Raw genomic sequence first — 14,885 nt, forward strand, 5'->3', positions numbered from 1 at the left:
ACCAAGAGCCTGCAACTGCTAAAAGAAATCGGATCCCAGGATGATTGGAGATTAATAATCATATTGAGTTAACAGCAGGCAGTAACATCTATGAATGGAGAAGAAGGTTTGTAGCCGTGTCCTCTTTGGCACAGGCATGACACCAGGAAGTTGTTCAGGGCTGTTTATGCCATGGCTATAAATGCTGTGGTGAGAGGGATTTAAGAGGGGTGTCCAGGCCATTTTTGAAGTCCCACTAACCAAGCAGACACCAGACAAAAGGAGAGCAACGATGGAGAGATGCACACTCTGCAAATCTTCACATAACGCAGAAACTATAGAAATGTTATACCAATGGAATTAAGATTTAACTTTAAAATGAAATAGCCTTGATACAAGTTATCATGTTGTCTTGTTGTTTTCTCAATTTTTTGTTAAATGACAAAATTAGATTTTAATCTCTATCATTCTAAAAATACAAACATTTTCTGTGTTTTCTGTTAACATGCCTCCTATGTCCTCCTATCTGTGTGCAACAAATAACTGATAATATATTATATATAAAGATAAGGTCCTCATAGCTAGGTTTAGCAGATCACTAAATTCACATATTTGCATTTTATCCTCCTCATATTTTGCAAACAATGGTAAACACTCCCTGTATTGCATATTCATCATGGCAAATAGGGCAAATTATCTTGTACATTCAACAGACGCAATCCCCAGTCAATCACGTCAGTTCATCAGCGTGCATATTTTTTTAGGTGATACCAACTTAACACACTTTTTTTATATGTGCAAGCTTTTAGTAAATCAGGCCCATGGTGTGCAAACCTCTGCCAGACCCTCTGTATCCAGATCACCACCAAAAATTAATTATCTCTTCTTTGGGCCATAACCTACATCCCCAGACAATTCTGGAATGAATAAATATGTAAAATACATCAAAACCACTGTTTCTCGTGTTGTACCTTTCTCAGAGAACGAACAGGAAGAGTGGGAGGAGCAGGGTCAATGTTCTGGTGGTGAAATGCATCACAGTGCATCAGGAAGTGTCCTGCAAACACAAGAATGGAGGAAAGTGAATACAACCCGTGTCTAAACTTAATACACTGAGCTTTTTTGCACAGCAAATTTTAATCGAGGTGAACAGAGAAAGTACCTTGTGGGAAGGACCTTGGTGGAACTGGAGGCATGATTCCTCCTCCAGTAGAAGCTGGCATGTAAGACACCTGCTCCCTGTTCTCACTGTCCAAACTCCAGCTGCTGGGAGCATTGGGAAAAACTGGAGGAGAAATATGGCATCAACAACTGTGCACTGTCACATACATTAAAACACTTTTCCTCTGTGTTGTGTTACCTTTCTCTGGCAGATTCATGTGAGGATCGACACACGGCTTACAGGGGCTAACTTGCTGGAGTAAGGCACGCTGCATGTGGTTGTTCTGAGAAAAATAAAACTAGTCAAAGTCAACTGCATGGAAAAGACACAGTGGAATTTAAATTCAGTTAGAATAAATTTGAAGAATAACATGAATGTATGAAAGTTTTCGGGAATAAAAGTGAATGTGTACAACAATAATGAGAATAAACATCTATGTGCATGAAAAATATATGTTCACATCCAGGATTAACTCCCAGATTTCTCTCCTCAATGTGAAGTGTAACAACAAAGTAGGGACTTACAATCACTGCATTTGCCAGTGTCCCTTAATATCTAGAAAATATTGCTAGGGAACTTCGTTCAATTTCCCACAAAACTGTAAGGACAGAACCAGACATATTCCTCCCAAATATACATATTATGGGGCAGCTCTCTTTATCCAAGAGACAGTTGACCTTAATGGGTAAACTTCTCCTGTTCCCAGATGTGTAAATTATTATGTTTATTTATTTATTTTTCACCCTCTCTTTTTTGCTTTTCTCTTGCTTACAGTACCAATACAACCTTATATTTACCTGTTTGTGTGCTGTATGATTGTATGTGCAATTTAATTTGGTTAAATCTGTGATTGGTTGTGTAAAATGACCCTAAACCCTAACCCTTGGCCCACCTGTCCATTCTCTGCCATGTTGTAGTACATGGAGTTGTTGATTCCCCCGCGGTGAGACGGCAGAAGTATCATCACTTCCCGGTTGTGTTTGGCCTTATCAGGCAAAGATGGTGAGCCTGGACAGACAAAAACAAAAAACAAAACAATTTTACAGTAAATGCAATAACCAGGGGGCGTTAAAAGAGACTTTGGAGTCTGCGTCTAACATCTCACCCTTCTAAAATACATAACACCAAACCACCATTTTCTTTTGAACATAAAACAGTCTGTCTTCTTTGGACATTTTGAATAATTGCATCTTGTTACTGTGCTCACACCGAGTAAGATGTCTTTCTTGTTTAAGGCCTGGTTCACACAAGATGCGTTTCATGTGCATCACGGCTGCGTGCACACAATGCACACATTAGTTGCGCCTCTATTTTTGAGCTCAGGTGTTATTTTTCACGCTTGGTTCTCAGCAAAAATAGACAAAGAGAAGCAACACGATTACATAAAACTGACATCTATCACTGTAGTTTATAGTCCAAGCTGAATCCGAATACATGAAAAACATCCATCCATTATCTCCCTGCTGACCGCCAATTTCAGCTGACGCAGGGCGAAAGGCGGGGTCACACCCTGGATCGCATGGATACATAAGAGACAACAAACAACCACCCACTCTCATACCTATGGTCAATTTAGAGTGACCAATTTACCGAATCCCCATATTGCATGTTTTTAGACTGTGGGAGGAAGCCGGAGAACCAACGCACATGCAAACTCCATGCAGAAAGGCCCTTATCCTGATTGGGGCGTGAACCCATGTCTTCTTGCAGCAAGAGTGCTAACCACTACTACACCAACTGTGTGGTCCAAAACATAAAAACCATATTTTTAAAATCATTTTAATGTATTTTCTCTCTGTCTCTCTGTCTGTCATTGTCTTATTGGTCGCGTTGGAAGACGCAGCACAGCCACGACGCATCCAGTGTGAGCCAAGCCTAAGACGTAGTGGGATCATTTTCATTGCGTCTGTCGAGCAAGTGACTGGATTTCAGCCAGAAGAGAAGAGAGAAGGAGTGGTTACTTCATTTCATCATCTACCATGGCTGATGTTACTCAGAAAAAGTTGCTAGATGTTGCGAGATGCAGTGCCCCTAAAAACATCATTACATGTATTGCGACTGACAATCTCAGTTCCCCTAAAGCAACCACAAACATATGCCAGCTGCAGAGAGAGAGAGAAATACCGGCATTGGTCAGAACAATGTTTCATGTCCAGTGTGGCTTTCTGCAGCTGTGTTATTTACCTCTTGCACTGGAGGGAGCAGAGTTAATAATCTGTGAAGAGTTGGAGCGAATTGAGCTCAGGCTGGAGGAAGAGGGACTCGGCTGCAAGACAGAGTCAGTTCGAGATTTAGCAAACAACCATTAAAACACTGACCCAGATTAAAAAAAACACATTTATGTGTCTTGTATGTTTTATCTGGACGACATCTATTGTTAAATGTTAAGCAGCATGTTAATATTTTTATTTATTAAACATTAAATGGTACTTAAGCTCTTAAAGATGATGAATAAATAAATGTATAAGTTGTACTTGCACAACATATTTATTATGTGTGTTTTTCCCTTTCAGCTCTAACCTGCATGTGTAAAGCCTCCTCGGGATGCTCGCCCATCAGGCCGTCAGTCATTATGACCAGGTTTCCTGCCTCACTGGACGTGTGGGACGACAGGGACGAGGACGAGTGACGGATAGAACCCTGGAGGTTCAGAGGGCTGAAAGAGATACCATAATACAGTACACACAGATATTTTTAAAACATGTCGTACATAACTTTTAAGTATGAACAAAATGTCCATTACATTCAAACTGTTGACAAATATCGCAGTGTTTAGATTTTGTGTCGCCTGTTGACGTTCCATAGAATAGGGACATTGCACATTCACGTGCACACTAATGAACATTGACACGCGATGTAAATATGCCAGGTTAAGGCCATCGACTACATTATGTCCATTGCCCCTAGGCAGGTTGATGAAACAAGTCAAAACATACATCAAAAGATAAGAGAAAAAACAAGAACAAAAACAAGAAAAGAAGCAAAAGCTGAATTTCTCATGTTAATTAAGGAACTGTTGACTGTTCCTGCCTCTCATGTACTGAATTCTTACATATACATATACAGTATGTTGTGATAGATTTCAGCACCGCATAAAGGTTGTTTACATGTTGTGAACATTCTGAGTGTGTTTGACTCACCTGTGTCTGTGTATGAGGCGCATGCTCTCGGGGCTCATGTGGCTGTGAGAGGAGAGGATACCTCTGGAAGAGTTGACCCCCGGGCAGCCCGCGGGGCCAAATCGATCCACACTGGGCACACCCTGCTGAGACCCAACCATATACTGCTCTGAATAATTACACTGCCCACACACCACACCTGCTCTGAAGGACTAGAATATAACACTGCAACCTTGGCACAAATGATGTTGGAGGGCTTGGAGGTATATATGACCAATTCAGGGTCACCGGGGAGTGAGAGCCAATCCCAGCTGACATTGGTCAGGTCACCAGACAATTACCACACAGCAGAGTAATGGCTAGCACTTTTGCCTCACAGCAAGAAGAAGGTCACCACTTAGAATTCCACTTCACCCGAGGGCCTTTCTGTGTGGAGTTTGCATGTTCTCTTCATGTGTCTGGTTTTCTCTCTGGGTTCTCTGGTTACCTTCCACAGTCCAAAAACATGTAGAGGTTAATTTGAGACTCTAAATTGACCTTAGGTGTGAATGTGAGAGTGAATGGTTGTTTGTCTCTGTGTGTTTGCCCTGCAATGGACTGGGTGTAATCTATGTCAGCTGGGATTGACTCTGGCTTCCCCACCAACCCTCATGTGGAAGATAAAGCCTCTACCATTGATGCCACTAATGCAAACATAACATCTACTTTATATACAGTACACTGTTCATAAAGGTCAGCAAAAACTATTTCAGACAGAAACATGAAAAACGTGGTTACTCACGTGGTGTAAACCTGTTCTCATCATGTGGAACTGGTCCACAAGCTTTTTGTGCAGGGGACGCATCTCTGGATGCACCAGTTTCTCGTGAACAGCCAACCCCACTCCAAGAATATGCACCTATTGTTACCAAAAAAACAATCAGACATAAGCAATATAAATTATGTTTATATTACATTATCCTCCAGTTAGTATGTTAAAGGAGCAGTTCTACATGTTAAAGTTAAAGGTCCAGTGTGTAACATTTATGAGTTTGTTTGTTTTTTAGGCAGAAACTCAAGATATTACCCACACTACGTGTTTCCATAGCCTTGAGAAAGCCTTTCATATGTCCTTAAAGCTGCAGTGCATAATTTTTTTCATCTGAAAAACACACTCTGTCAAGCAAAACCATCAGACTTGACTTGAGGGAGCGTTTTAAGAATTATAGTGGACACTAACTCTGCAAATAAGAAAAGACAACACTCTTTTTGATATACAAATGCTGCTGTAGTTTCTTCAGTGAGTGGAGGAATCCTCCACTTACAATCTGCAGTCTCACCATTAGATGTCACCAATTCCTACACACTGGGCCTTTAAGGCAGAGTCTGACCTGTTCCTGCATCAAATCCTTCAGATGTGTGATCCTCTCAGTGTCTTCAGGGTGACTGCTGATGTAGTCTTTATCAAAGAAGGCCTGGTGCAAGAAGAGGATGAGTCAAAGGATAAGGATCTCATATGACACAGTCATCATTCATCACTTCAGAAGTCCTTCCCTCCGTTTATTCCTCTCACCCCCTTCCTCCATCTTACAACTGTACCTCCTGATATCTGGCGATGCCTCCGTTCACAGCAGCATCTATGACTCCATTGAGGCACATGCTGAGTGGGTTGATGTTGCCATGATGCTGCCTGTGTTGGTACTGGCTGATAAGAGTCCTCAGCTCCTGCGTCTTATTCTCCACCACATAAATAGCGTTCTCCAGAGGGCTCACCTCCACCTGGAAATAAAAGCACTTTTGTCACTCCCTCAGAAGCATCATACCGAGAGTGGCATCACATCTGTTGTATAAAGGAGCTTTAGAAAAACAGTTTATATTCAACTGCTCACCACTTCTCTCCTTTCCACCTCTGCCCAGCGGGAAATCCCAGGCAAAGGACGGGAGAGAATCAGGGTTGTTCTCTCAATCCAAAGACTCTGCAAGCAAGCAGAAAACAAAGTTATACAGTTTTCTATCTGGAAGCATCATGAAGATCAAGTGGAAAATTGACAGTGTGTAAAAACAGATGCATAACCAGGCTGGAAAAGCCTGTTTTTACTAGAGAGTCAGAGTTCTGATGTGGTTTCCAAATGTAGGTTAGCGTGTCAGAGGAAAGAACAGTATCAGTGTCTGGTCCAAGTCTCTAACGCCCTGCAGGTTGTAAACCTGTCATCCTAGAGAAAGTGGGAATGGGGGATGACACTTAACAATGAACATAACGATCAGTTGGTTGAATGAAAACAAATTGCTTCATATTCAAGTAATTTCAAAAGAAAAACATCTATTGTTTAAACCTAGAATGTAAATGATTTTCAGTCTCATATAACTATAAAATATAAATATTATTTGGTTTTTGGACTGTCTGGTATACTTTAAAGTTGTCTTTTTTAGGATTTTAAACAAATATCGATCGATATTCTGTTGGTGGGATTTTAACTTTGCCTTCCTTTTCTTCATCTTAATGCTGTTTTCTTACATAACATCATATTGCAGTGTTTCTGACTAATGCACCTGCAGGGATTCACACACTTACAAAGGCTGCTACACAAGTGAGTCATCCTACCATATCCCAGCCAATTTATTAAGGACACGTCTACTGCAAGTGCAAATATCTAATCTGAGCCATGTCGTGACATGATCAAGATGAGCTGCTGAGGCTGAAACTGAGCATCAGAATGGGGGGTTATTTAAGAGAATTTGAATGCTGTATGGCTGTTGATCTGAGTATTTCAGAAACTGCAAATCTACTGGGATTTTCACAACAACAACCATCTCTAGAATTTACAGAAAATGGTATGATAAGAAAATATTCAGTGAGCAGCAGTTCTCTGAGGAGAATGAAGCCCCACCAAACCACACCTACACAGCCCTGACTGAGTTAAAATAAAGCATTTCTCCTTTAGTTTCACCTTCAGTCTTACTATGTCATGACATTTCATATTTATAAATAAAGATTTTTGAATCCTTTTAAGGCCCTAAGTCATCCCCACAGTGGCCACAAGGTGGTGTTAACTAAGTCTGCATCACCTCAAAGGCCACATTCATCTCAAAATAAATACAGTGCATGTAACATTCACAGTTTGATCTATTTAGTGTAATTTCCTGTTGTTATGTCTGAATAATGTTAGCGCTGAGGATGTGACTGAGTGACACCGCTGGCTCACTGTACCCTGAACTCGTTCTCCCGGTCCTTGGGCCCCTTGTGGAAAGGCCTGTCATAGTGGAAACGGCTGACGTTGTTTATGCGGTAGAAACTCTTGATCCTCTCTGGCACACGCTCCAGCTGAGGCGCATCAGAAATGTCTGACACTGGAGTCACCGCATAGATCTGCAGATCTACAAGCCAAAGTGTCAAGGAAGTGACAGACAGAGAAACATGTGTGCTCACAGAGGAGCAAGAGAGGCAGAGACAGAAGAAGGAAATGCTGACTCTCTCGCTCTGGAAAGTCAGCGTCGACATTGTGTTCAGTATCTCTACTCATCTGCAATAACCTCTCATATTTTTTTCCACATGAAAAGCAAGAACAAAGAATTAATGATGTGATGCAGCTTCTTAAATGAGAGTTTGTTATTCCTAAAGGAAACAACCAATAAAATAAAAGGTAATTTCATAATAAAACAAACAAACTACAAAAAGCTGCTTTTACTAACTAAACAAACAGGATACACTGGGCATCACTCTGCAGGATGGTGTCATCGGGTTGGTTGGGATGCTGCATGGCAATGGCCTGTGGGAATTCTCCCAGCATCCTTTGCTGGAAGTCCTCGAGCCGTTCATAGTCATAACCACGACAGACAAACTCCTTATTCTGGGGAGAAGAGGTGTAAGCAAGAGGATGTTTACAAGAATGATTCTTCTTACAAACAAACAAATGTATTTTTTGCACATACTGACAAAGATTTCATTTCATCTTTTCTTATTTGGTGAGCTGATATTGAACAACAGACAAGACAAAAGAGTCATATTTTGTTTAAATAATACATTTTTTATAAGTGAATTCATCAACTTTATGCCTAAAACAGAAAACATGACAATAAATGACAACATGTCCGGGCATCACCGTCACTTCCACTGTCATTAGTTAGTTCTCTATTACCGTCACAGAAACAGAAGTCAGTCCTGTCTAACATGTAGACTTTTAATCTCTGCAGAGTTTAATGGGTTTGTAATCTGACATGGAAGCATGAAGCAGGAGTTTAGTGAAGGGAGGACCACATCACTGTTGTTGTGTTCAGTCCCTTTCACTTGAGTCACAATAATAGTCACAACAGTTTTGTACCTGCTGGGACTTCTCGATGGTACACAGTGAAGAAGGGACATTAACTTGAAAGACACAAATTGTTTTAGTATCAATAGTGGTTAAAGAAAGTAAAGCTTTGTGTTATATGTCATGTCATGTTTCTATCTTTATATTGTAGTAATGAGTAATAGGGTAGTAAATGACCACAACAGGAGCTATAGATTGTTATGGTATTTGTTTGATTTGAGTATATACTATTTTGGATTATCAGTATTTAGTAGAACCCTCTTAAGCTTAATTTTGTTTGATTGGTCTGGGCATAGTGTGAGCATCATGATTCAAGATTCAAGATTCAAGAGGTTTATTGTCTTATGTTCAGTTAAGACAGACATCACACTGCACAATGAAATTCTTACTTTGCACATCTCCATGGTCACAAAAAAAGAGTAAAAATTAAATAAAAATAAAAATATAACTTAACAGTGTCAGAAATATAATTTAAAAAAGGCTACAATAAAATTAAGTTAAAAATGAACAGACTAAAAATATAAACTTAGGTTTAAGAGTGATCTTTAACTAAGGTGAACACTTTGAAATACTAAATATACCAAATATAGAAATGCAAGACAAAAGAAATAAAAAATAAAATTTAAATAAAATTTAAATTTAAATGAAAAATAGAATCTTAGAACAGATCATGCACCAGAGTGAGAGAGGCAGACAGGATTCCTTTGTTTGTTTGTTTGCTATTGAACGATAAACCACATAAAACAACATTAACCTGGATTGTACGCTATGTGTAAGATTCATACACACTAGTGGTCTTTTGATTTGAAGGTTAGTAAGTGACTTCTATTTGGATATGATTTTGTTTTTTGACAAACAACCACATTGACCAGTTGTTAGCAATGGTGGATAGGTGGTATAGCAAGGTGTCTTTCAACTGGAAGGTTGTGGGTTCAATTCCCAGCTCCACTACTCTACATGCAGGGTGTCATTGGGCACGATTCTTAACCCCATGTTGTTCCTGTCGCCTGTGCAGGCAGCATGTGAATTGGCACTAAAGATGTGCAATAGAAAATGTGTATGGTATGGAGTGAATGGTAAAATCAGTGGTTTTAAGTGGTCATCAAGACTAGAAAAGCACTTTTATAAATACAGACCATTTACTATTTAGTCCTTTTTTGCACATGATTTCAGAATGTTACATTGCATTCATTCTTGCTACTGGTGCATCACAGTCGGTATATTTAAAGATAAAGTTCTACTAAGTACGGATGCTATTAGATTATTTTGAATGTGGGGAATTCAGGTGTTACAGTGTTCTTGTACTGAATTAAAACATTAACAACATTCAAACCTGAAAGTGGTTAATGTAATGTTAGTGATTTAAATTTCCCCTTAAGAAAACATTTGCGTTGTCTTTTTGTAGTAAGCGAGGGATTCAATATGGCCTGGAGCACAGCTGTATCCTTGTATGCATCAACTCAATTCTCTAGTTGGCCACCAAATAATTTTGGTAACTTCTGCGGCTGGATTATTGACAACCAGGAAGAGACCATGCAGTCAAATGTTACGTTGCATTAAAGGTGTCTCAAATGAAGACTGACTTGTCTGCCTCTTTGTTCATCACATCTCAATTCAGCAGTCTCTCTGAAAAAATATTATAATATATATTATTTATATATAGGTAATAATGTAAGACTTGCTTAAGACTTGCTTCATGCTTCTAGGGATATATTTTTAGACCATTTCATCCCATTATGACATGGTTTTCCTACTGTAGCTGAAATAGTTTGAAGCATAACAGAGCAGAGAAAGTGGCTGCATTGGCAGAATCAACGTTGTGCTATAACAGACAAGAGGAGATGAGATTTCCTGAATCTTACCCTGAGGAAGAAAGGAAACTTCCTGCCATAGAAGCCCATTCGGAAAAACTCTGGTTCAATCCTCTGCTGTTCAATGATGTTGTCGTAATACGCTGCCTCCATTTTCTGTCACAGAGTGATAAACACACAGAGGAGTCAGGATGAGTAATGATTTAATCACACACGTTATTTTACTCTCTGCATTTCCTGATGTGTGTGGGTGTGTGCACAGGTAATTAGGGCATTGTGTTTGACACAATACACACTTTGCAGCAGCACCGCAGAGGACGCTTGTTTAATAATAACAGTGGGAAGAGGATGCACACACAACTTCACTCACCCGTATCCAGCTGAGGCTCTGATAATCATATAACGTCTCATACTGGAACGCCAGCTCCCGGCACAGGGAGATTCCATATTCCCAGCACTGCAAAGTTGCATATGAACGAGATAAAGGATTAACGCAGGAAATAGCTGAGGCTCAATTTATCATTTACAATCTGAACATGTTGTGATTACAATTACTAAGTTTGGAAACTTTGGTAATGTTTAGAGGACTAAAAATCATCAGCTAAGACAAAGGAACATTGGAAAAATACTAAGGCTTAGTTGTTTTTTCACAAAACAAAAAACAATATCAAATAAAAACACTCACACCAAATGTAGTTGCTTATTAGAGGTGTGAATCTTTCAGAATCTATTGGGGTCATGATTTGATTAAGAATCGATTTCCGATACCAAATCATAATTTGATAGAAAATGTTTTCAGTAGATAGAGCTGCTAATTTGAGGGTGTACTCTGCTCAGGGTCTATTATCATGAAATGAGAGTGAAGCATTTGCAAGATGAGATGAATTTTATATTTGGAAAACAAGAATATATCCAAGATTTTTTTTTTTACATTAATTTAAGCTAAACTTAGTTATCTGAGGGTTTGACATAACTTGGCGAGGCCATGTTTATTTGCTTCTCAGTTGCTCTGAGAGTCCACAGGTCAAGGTTCTCTCCAGCTAATTTGATTGTGTTTGATGAACATCAGCAGGGAGGAAGCAAATCACTTTTGACTGATCTGACCCTTAAAGTGTAATAGTGAGAGCAAATTCTGCACATTACCTTTCACATTTAGTGTTTTCCATTTGCAAAACAATGACAATCCACAGTAGCTCCGGTTATAATTAATCAATCGATCGGTTTGAGTATTTTTGTGATGAGAACAACTCATCGAGAAAATAATGTAGAGATGAATAAATTAGGAAAATTAGTTGCAGCCCTAAATATAATGTTAACAATAATACAATTAATGTATACATTGATGACTGTGATTTTACAATATATATAAACCATATGATCAACATGTTTAATCCTACTTCACCACATACTATAAAGTATTTCAAATTAGCTAAATTTCCATAACATTAAACCACTACAGACACTTAAATGTATAGACTATATCAGCAGCACATCAAAAACTGTTGTTTTTTATACATTATTATTACTAAAAATATTACCTTGTGGTGTTTCTAATTTTAATTACTTTAATTACTTTGGATTAGAGTGGTTTGGCCACCACTGTGTATATCTAGTTCAGTAGTTAGTGAACAAAGGATCCTATCAAAGTGGTAATAGGCAGTAAAAATCTGTAAAGATCTGTACATTTTGGCTCTTTTTAATCCTGGGAGAGGGGCAGCAGTGCAGATGCAATTAGAATATTATTTAAAACAAGGGAAAATATAAAAAAGTAAAGGCAATTGTCAATTAATTACTTTTTTAAGTGACCTATGATCAGTTATCAAGTCTTCAACATTTCAAATGTTAAAGTTGAAACGAGAGGATGTAAAGGAAGAATGTAATAAAATCCACTTGCCTTCCCCTTGTTGAAGTAGTGGAGGATTTTACGGCTCAGGTTCTCCTTGCGTTGCCACTCGCTCTGACAGGGATAATGGAGGAAATCCCTGAGGGGTCGGTCCTCCCACTGCAGCAGCTCCCAGTACAACAGCAAAGTGAACGCCGCCTCTGTTGCAGGAGAAGGTACAGGTCAAAGATCAATGGAATGAAATTCTGCTTTCTAGTAAAGACTGCAGATGGTAACAGGGTTTGCAACACTCTGGCCACAGTGATGAACTGATACCTCCCAGACATTTTAGGTCGAGTGTTTGTGAACAGATGGTGTGTGTGTGTGTGTGCGTGTGTGTGTGTGCATGTGTGCGTGCGTGTGTGTGTGTGTGGGGGGGGGGGGGGTGTGTGTGTGTGTGTGTGACACAGCACAGTCAGTGGCACAAAGCAGGAGCTGCTCGCTCACAGCTCAGTTTTTTTGGCCAGAGATGCAAACAGCACCTGCACAGTGGAAATCATTCCACCTACTGTCTTTCCCCATTACAAGTGTTTCACACAGTCATCAAATGAAAATCACATCAAATTAAATTTATCACACAGTGGTCGTTTGACTTCACTGAATTCTTCCTCCTGATACATATTATATGAGTTAAAACAGTGCTGATTAATTCTATCAGCTCCACATTACTCTCAGTGTCTTTCTCAATATAGTAGTGTTTAGATCTCGGCTACATTCCCTTGCTGCACACAAGGGATTTGTGATGTCAAAGCAGATGGAGATAACGCCAACATTGGGCTAGTAAAGTATAAGATGACTGCAAACAGGTTGTAGTTTGACTGAAAACACAAAGATGAAAAGTTTCAGAAGTTAATTCTACATGCTTTTCCCCGCCCACCCCTAAGTTTCTGCTGAATACGCACAAATGCTCACTCATTTAGATCTGGTACTGTAGTACTGCTTGACAGAGGCTCTATTCAGTTGAAAGACATATAGCATACAAATAATTGTTGCATTGTTTCTGTTCATGAAGAGCAAACAGAGGCATAATAATTCTTTCATTGAAAGTCATCGGAAATCGCCAACTGTTGCACAGTGTAGCTTTAAGGTGACACAATGTAAATAGTCTCCAAGACTATTTTGATAGCACATCGACTTAAAACAGTGCGAGTGTGAATGACACCCCTGGATTAGCAACAACAGATAGCCATATACACTGGTTTTCACCTGAAAGAAAGGGATTTAGGGGGTTGGTTACACTTATCTCATCACTCTCATGTTATCTTATCTAAAAAAACATGCTTTGGTAACTGTTGCAGGATGCAGTAGTAGTAGTTGATGCCAGTAAAGACACTGGTATTTTTACATTGAGGTTGTATTGTGTCATAATGAGCTCCCCTCTGTGAAAAAAAACTGGGTAAACATGATTTCAGGGATTAAAATTAACACCGTCCCGTCGTCCCGGGGACGTGATTAATTGTCATCGGGACGATAAATATTCTCTCTCGGGACGACCACGGGACGAAAGAGAATTTTGACTGTTTTCAGAGAAAGTTTTCAACACTTTCTGTGAACCAGAACGGGTTTGCGGTCGGTGTGAAATACTTATGTGAAAAGGTAAATGTCTGCGCGCTCATGTTTGTGTTGTTCAGTGAGACGCAGAAACTGCTCCTCTCTCACTGTGCGCCGCTCGAGCCACGGTGCTGCTGTCTGCTTAGCGCGGCCGCACTGCATGTAAACATTTCATTAATGTTGACATGTTTGTTTCAATCACTGAATGAAGCCCCGCCAGGCTTAGAGTTGCTTGTTTATTTATTTAAAATAGATTTTTTTTATACACCACATCTTTTTCTATACTGGGGAACAAGAGCGCATGCGCCCCCATGTAATCAGCGCATGCGCACGCATGTCCAGGTGCCGATTGAAACACAAGTCACATTATCAAGTGCGTTATTATTACGGTTACATCGTTCTTGTCAATAAAGATGTTATATTTAGGGATACACCGATAATTTGGCGGTCGAAACAGAGCGAGTTCACGGTGGAACAGAGAGAGAGAGAGAGCGAGAGAGATCTGCGCTCTTGGTCATTAGTTCATTTACTTATTTTTGTGTTGGTAATATGTTGTGAAATATGTTTAAACTTCAATAAACTACATCTACAAGTAGTTTTGTCTGGTTGTATTAGTTCGTCCTGTTATTGACGTCATGCTGTCATCACCTGACAGTCTGACTGATTTAAAGCCCCCAGATGCAGCGGATGCAACGCACACCGGTGCGCGCGTCATTGATATCATGCTCAAATACAGATATTCGAATATTTGTGTTTTTTCAAACGTCATTTTTGAGTAATTTTGACAGCCCTAAACAGCCTCATGCAAATCGCAATGCATGGCCCTTCTCATTTTTATTATATTATCAGTAAGTAACAACTCAAAATGTAAAAAAAGGGACGGTTTTTCGGGACGATTCAGGACGATTCGGGACGGTTCAAAATGTTTTTCGGGATGTTTCCGGGACGGTGGTGAAAAAAGTTAGTTTAATCCCTGGATTTGCTTCATTGTTTTCAAAATGAAATTATGGAGCTCCTTTGTGTCATCAACCTGAGTCACCGTTTTTATGAGAAGACCCTTGAGTCCCTGTGGTCAAAAGAATAATGTAGCGAAAC

General features: G+C 39.6%; 1 protein-coding gene across 1 annotated transcript in view; it reads right to left on the bottom strand.

The window, feature by feature from the left end:
• LOC310931575 (dedicator of cytokinesis protein 3-like) overlaps positions 1-14,885 on the bottom strand; it is a gene marked incomplete at both ends in the record, with an annotated part of 80,627 nt that overhangs the window by 1,088 nt on the left and 64,654 nt on the right. Inside the window, 16 exons of the mRNA XM_083894762.1 lie at positions 951-1,036; positions 1,142-1,264; positions 1,340-1,424; positions 2,034-2,149; positions 3,326-3,407; positions 3,662-3,797; positions 4,282-4,403; positions 5,042-5,158; positions 5,631-5,714; positions 5,839-6,018; positions 6,129-6,215; positions 7,448-7,614; positions 7,946-8,087; positions 10,409-10,513; positions 10,728-10,814; positions 12,252-12,400. Coding sequence (XP_083750888.1) covers positions 951-1,036; positions 1,142-1,264; positions 1,340-1,424; positions 2,034-2,149; positions 3,326-3,407; positions 3,662-3,797; positions 4,282-4,403; positions 5,042-5,158; positions 5,631-5,714; positions 5,839-6,018; positions 6,129-6,215; positions 7,448-7,614; positions 7,946-8,087; positions 10,409-10,513; positions 10,728-10,814; positions 12,252-12,400 — 1,868 coding nt within the window. The remainder of the gene's footprint in view (positions 1-950; positions 1,037-1,141; positions 1,265-1,339; positions 1,425-2,033; positions 2,150-3,325; positions 3,408-3,661; positions 3,798-4,281; positions 4,404-5,041; positions 5,159-5,630; positions 5,715-5,838; positions 6,019-6,128; positions 6,216-7,447; positions 7,615-7,945; positions 8,088-10,408; positions 10,514-10,727; positions 10,815-12,251; positions 12,401-14,885) is intronic.

The sequence above is a fragment of the Microchirus variegatus genome (assembly GCF_963457635.1).
Source record: "Microchirus variegatus genome assembly, chromosome: 9".
Lineage (NCBI taxonomy): Eukaryota > Metazoa > Chordata > Actinopteri > Pleuronectiformes > Soleidae > Microchirus > Microchirus variegatus.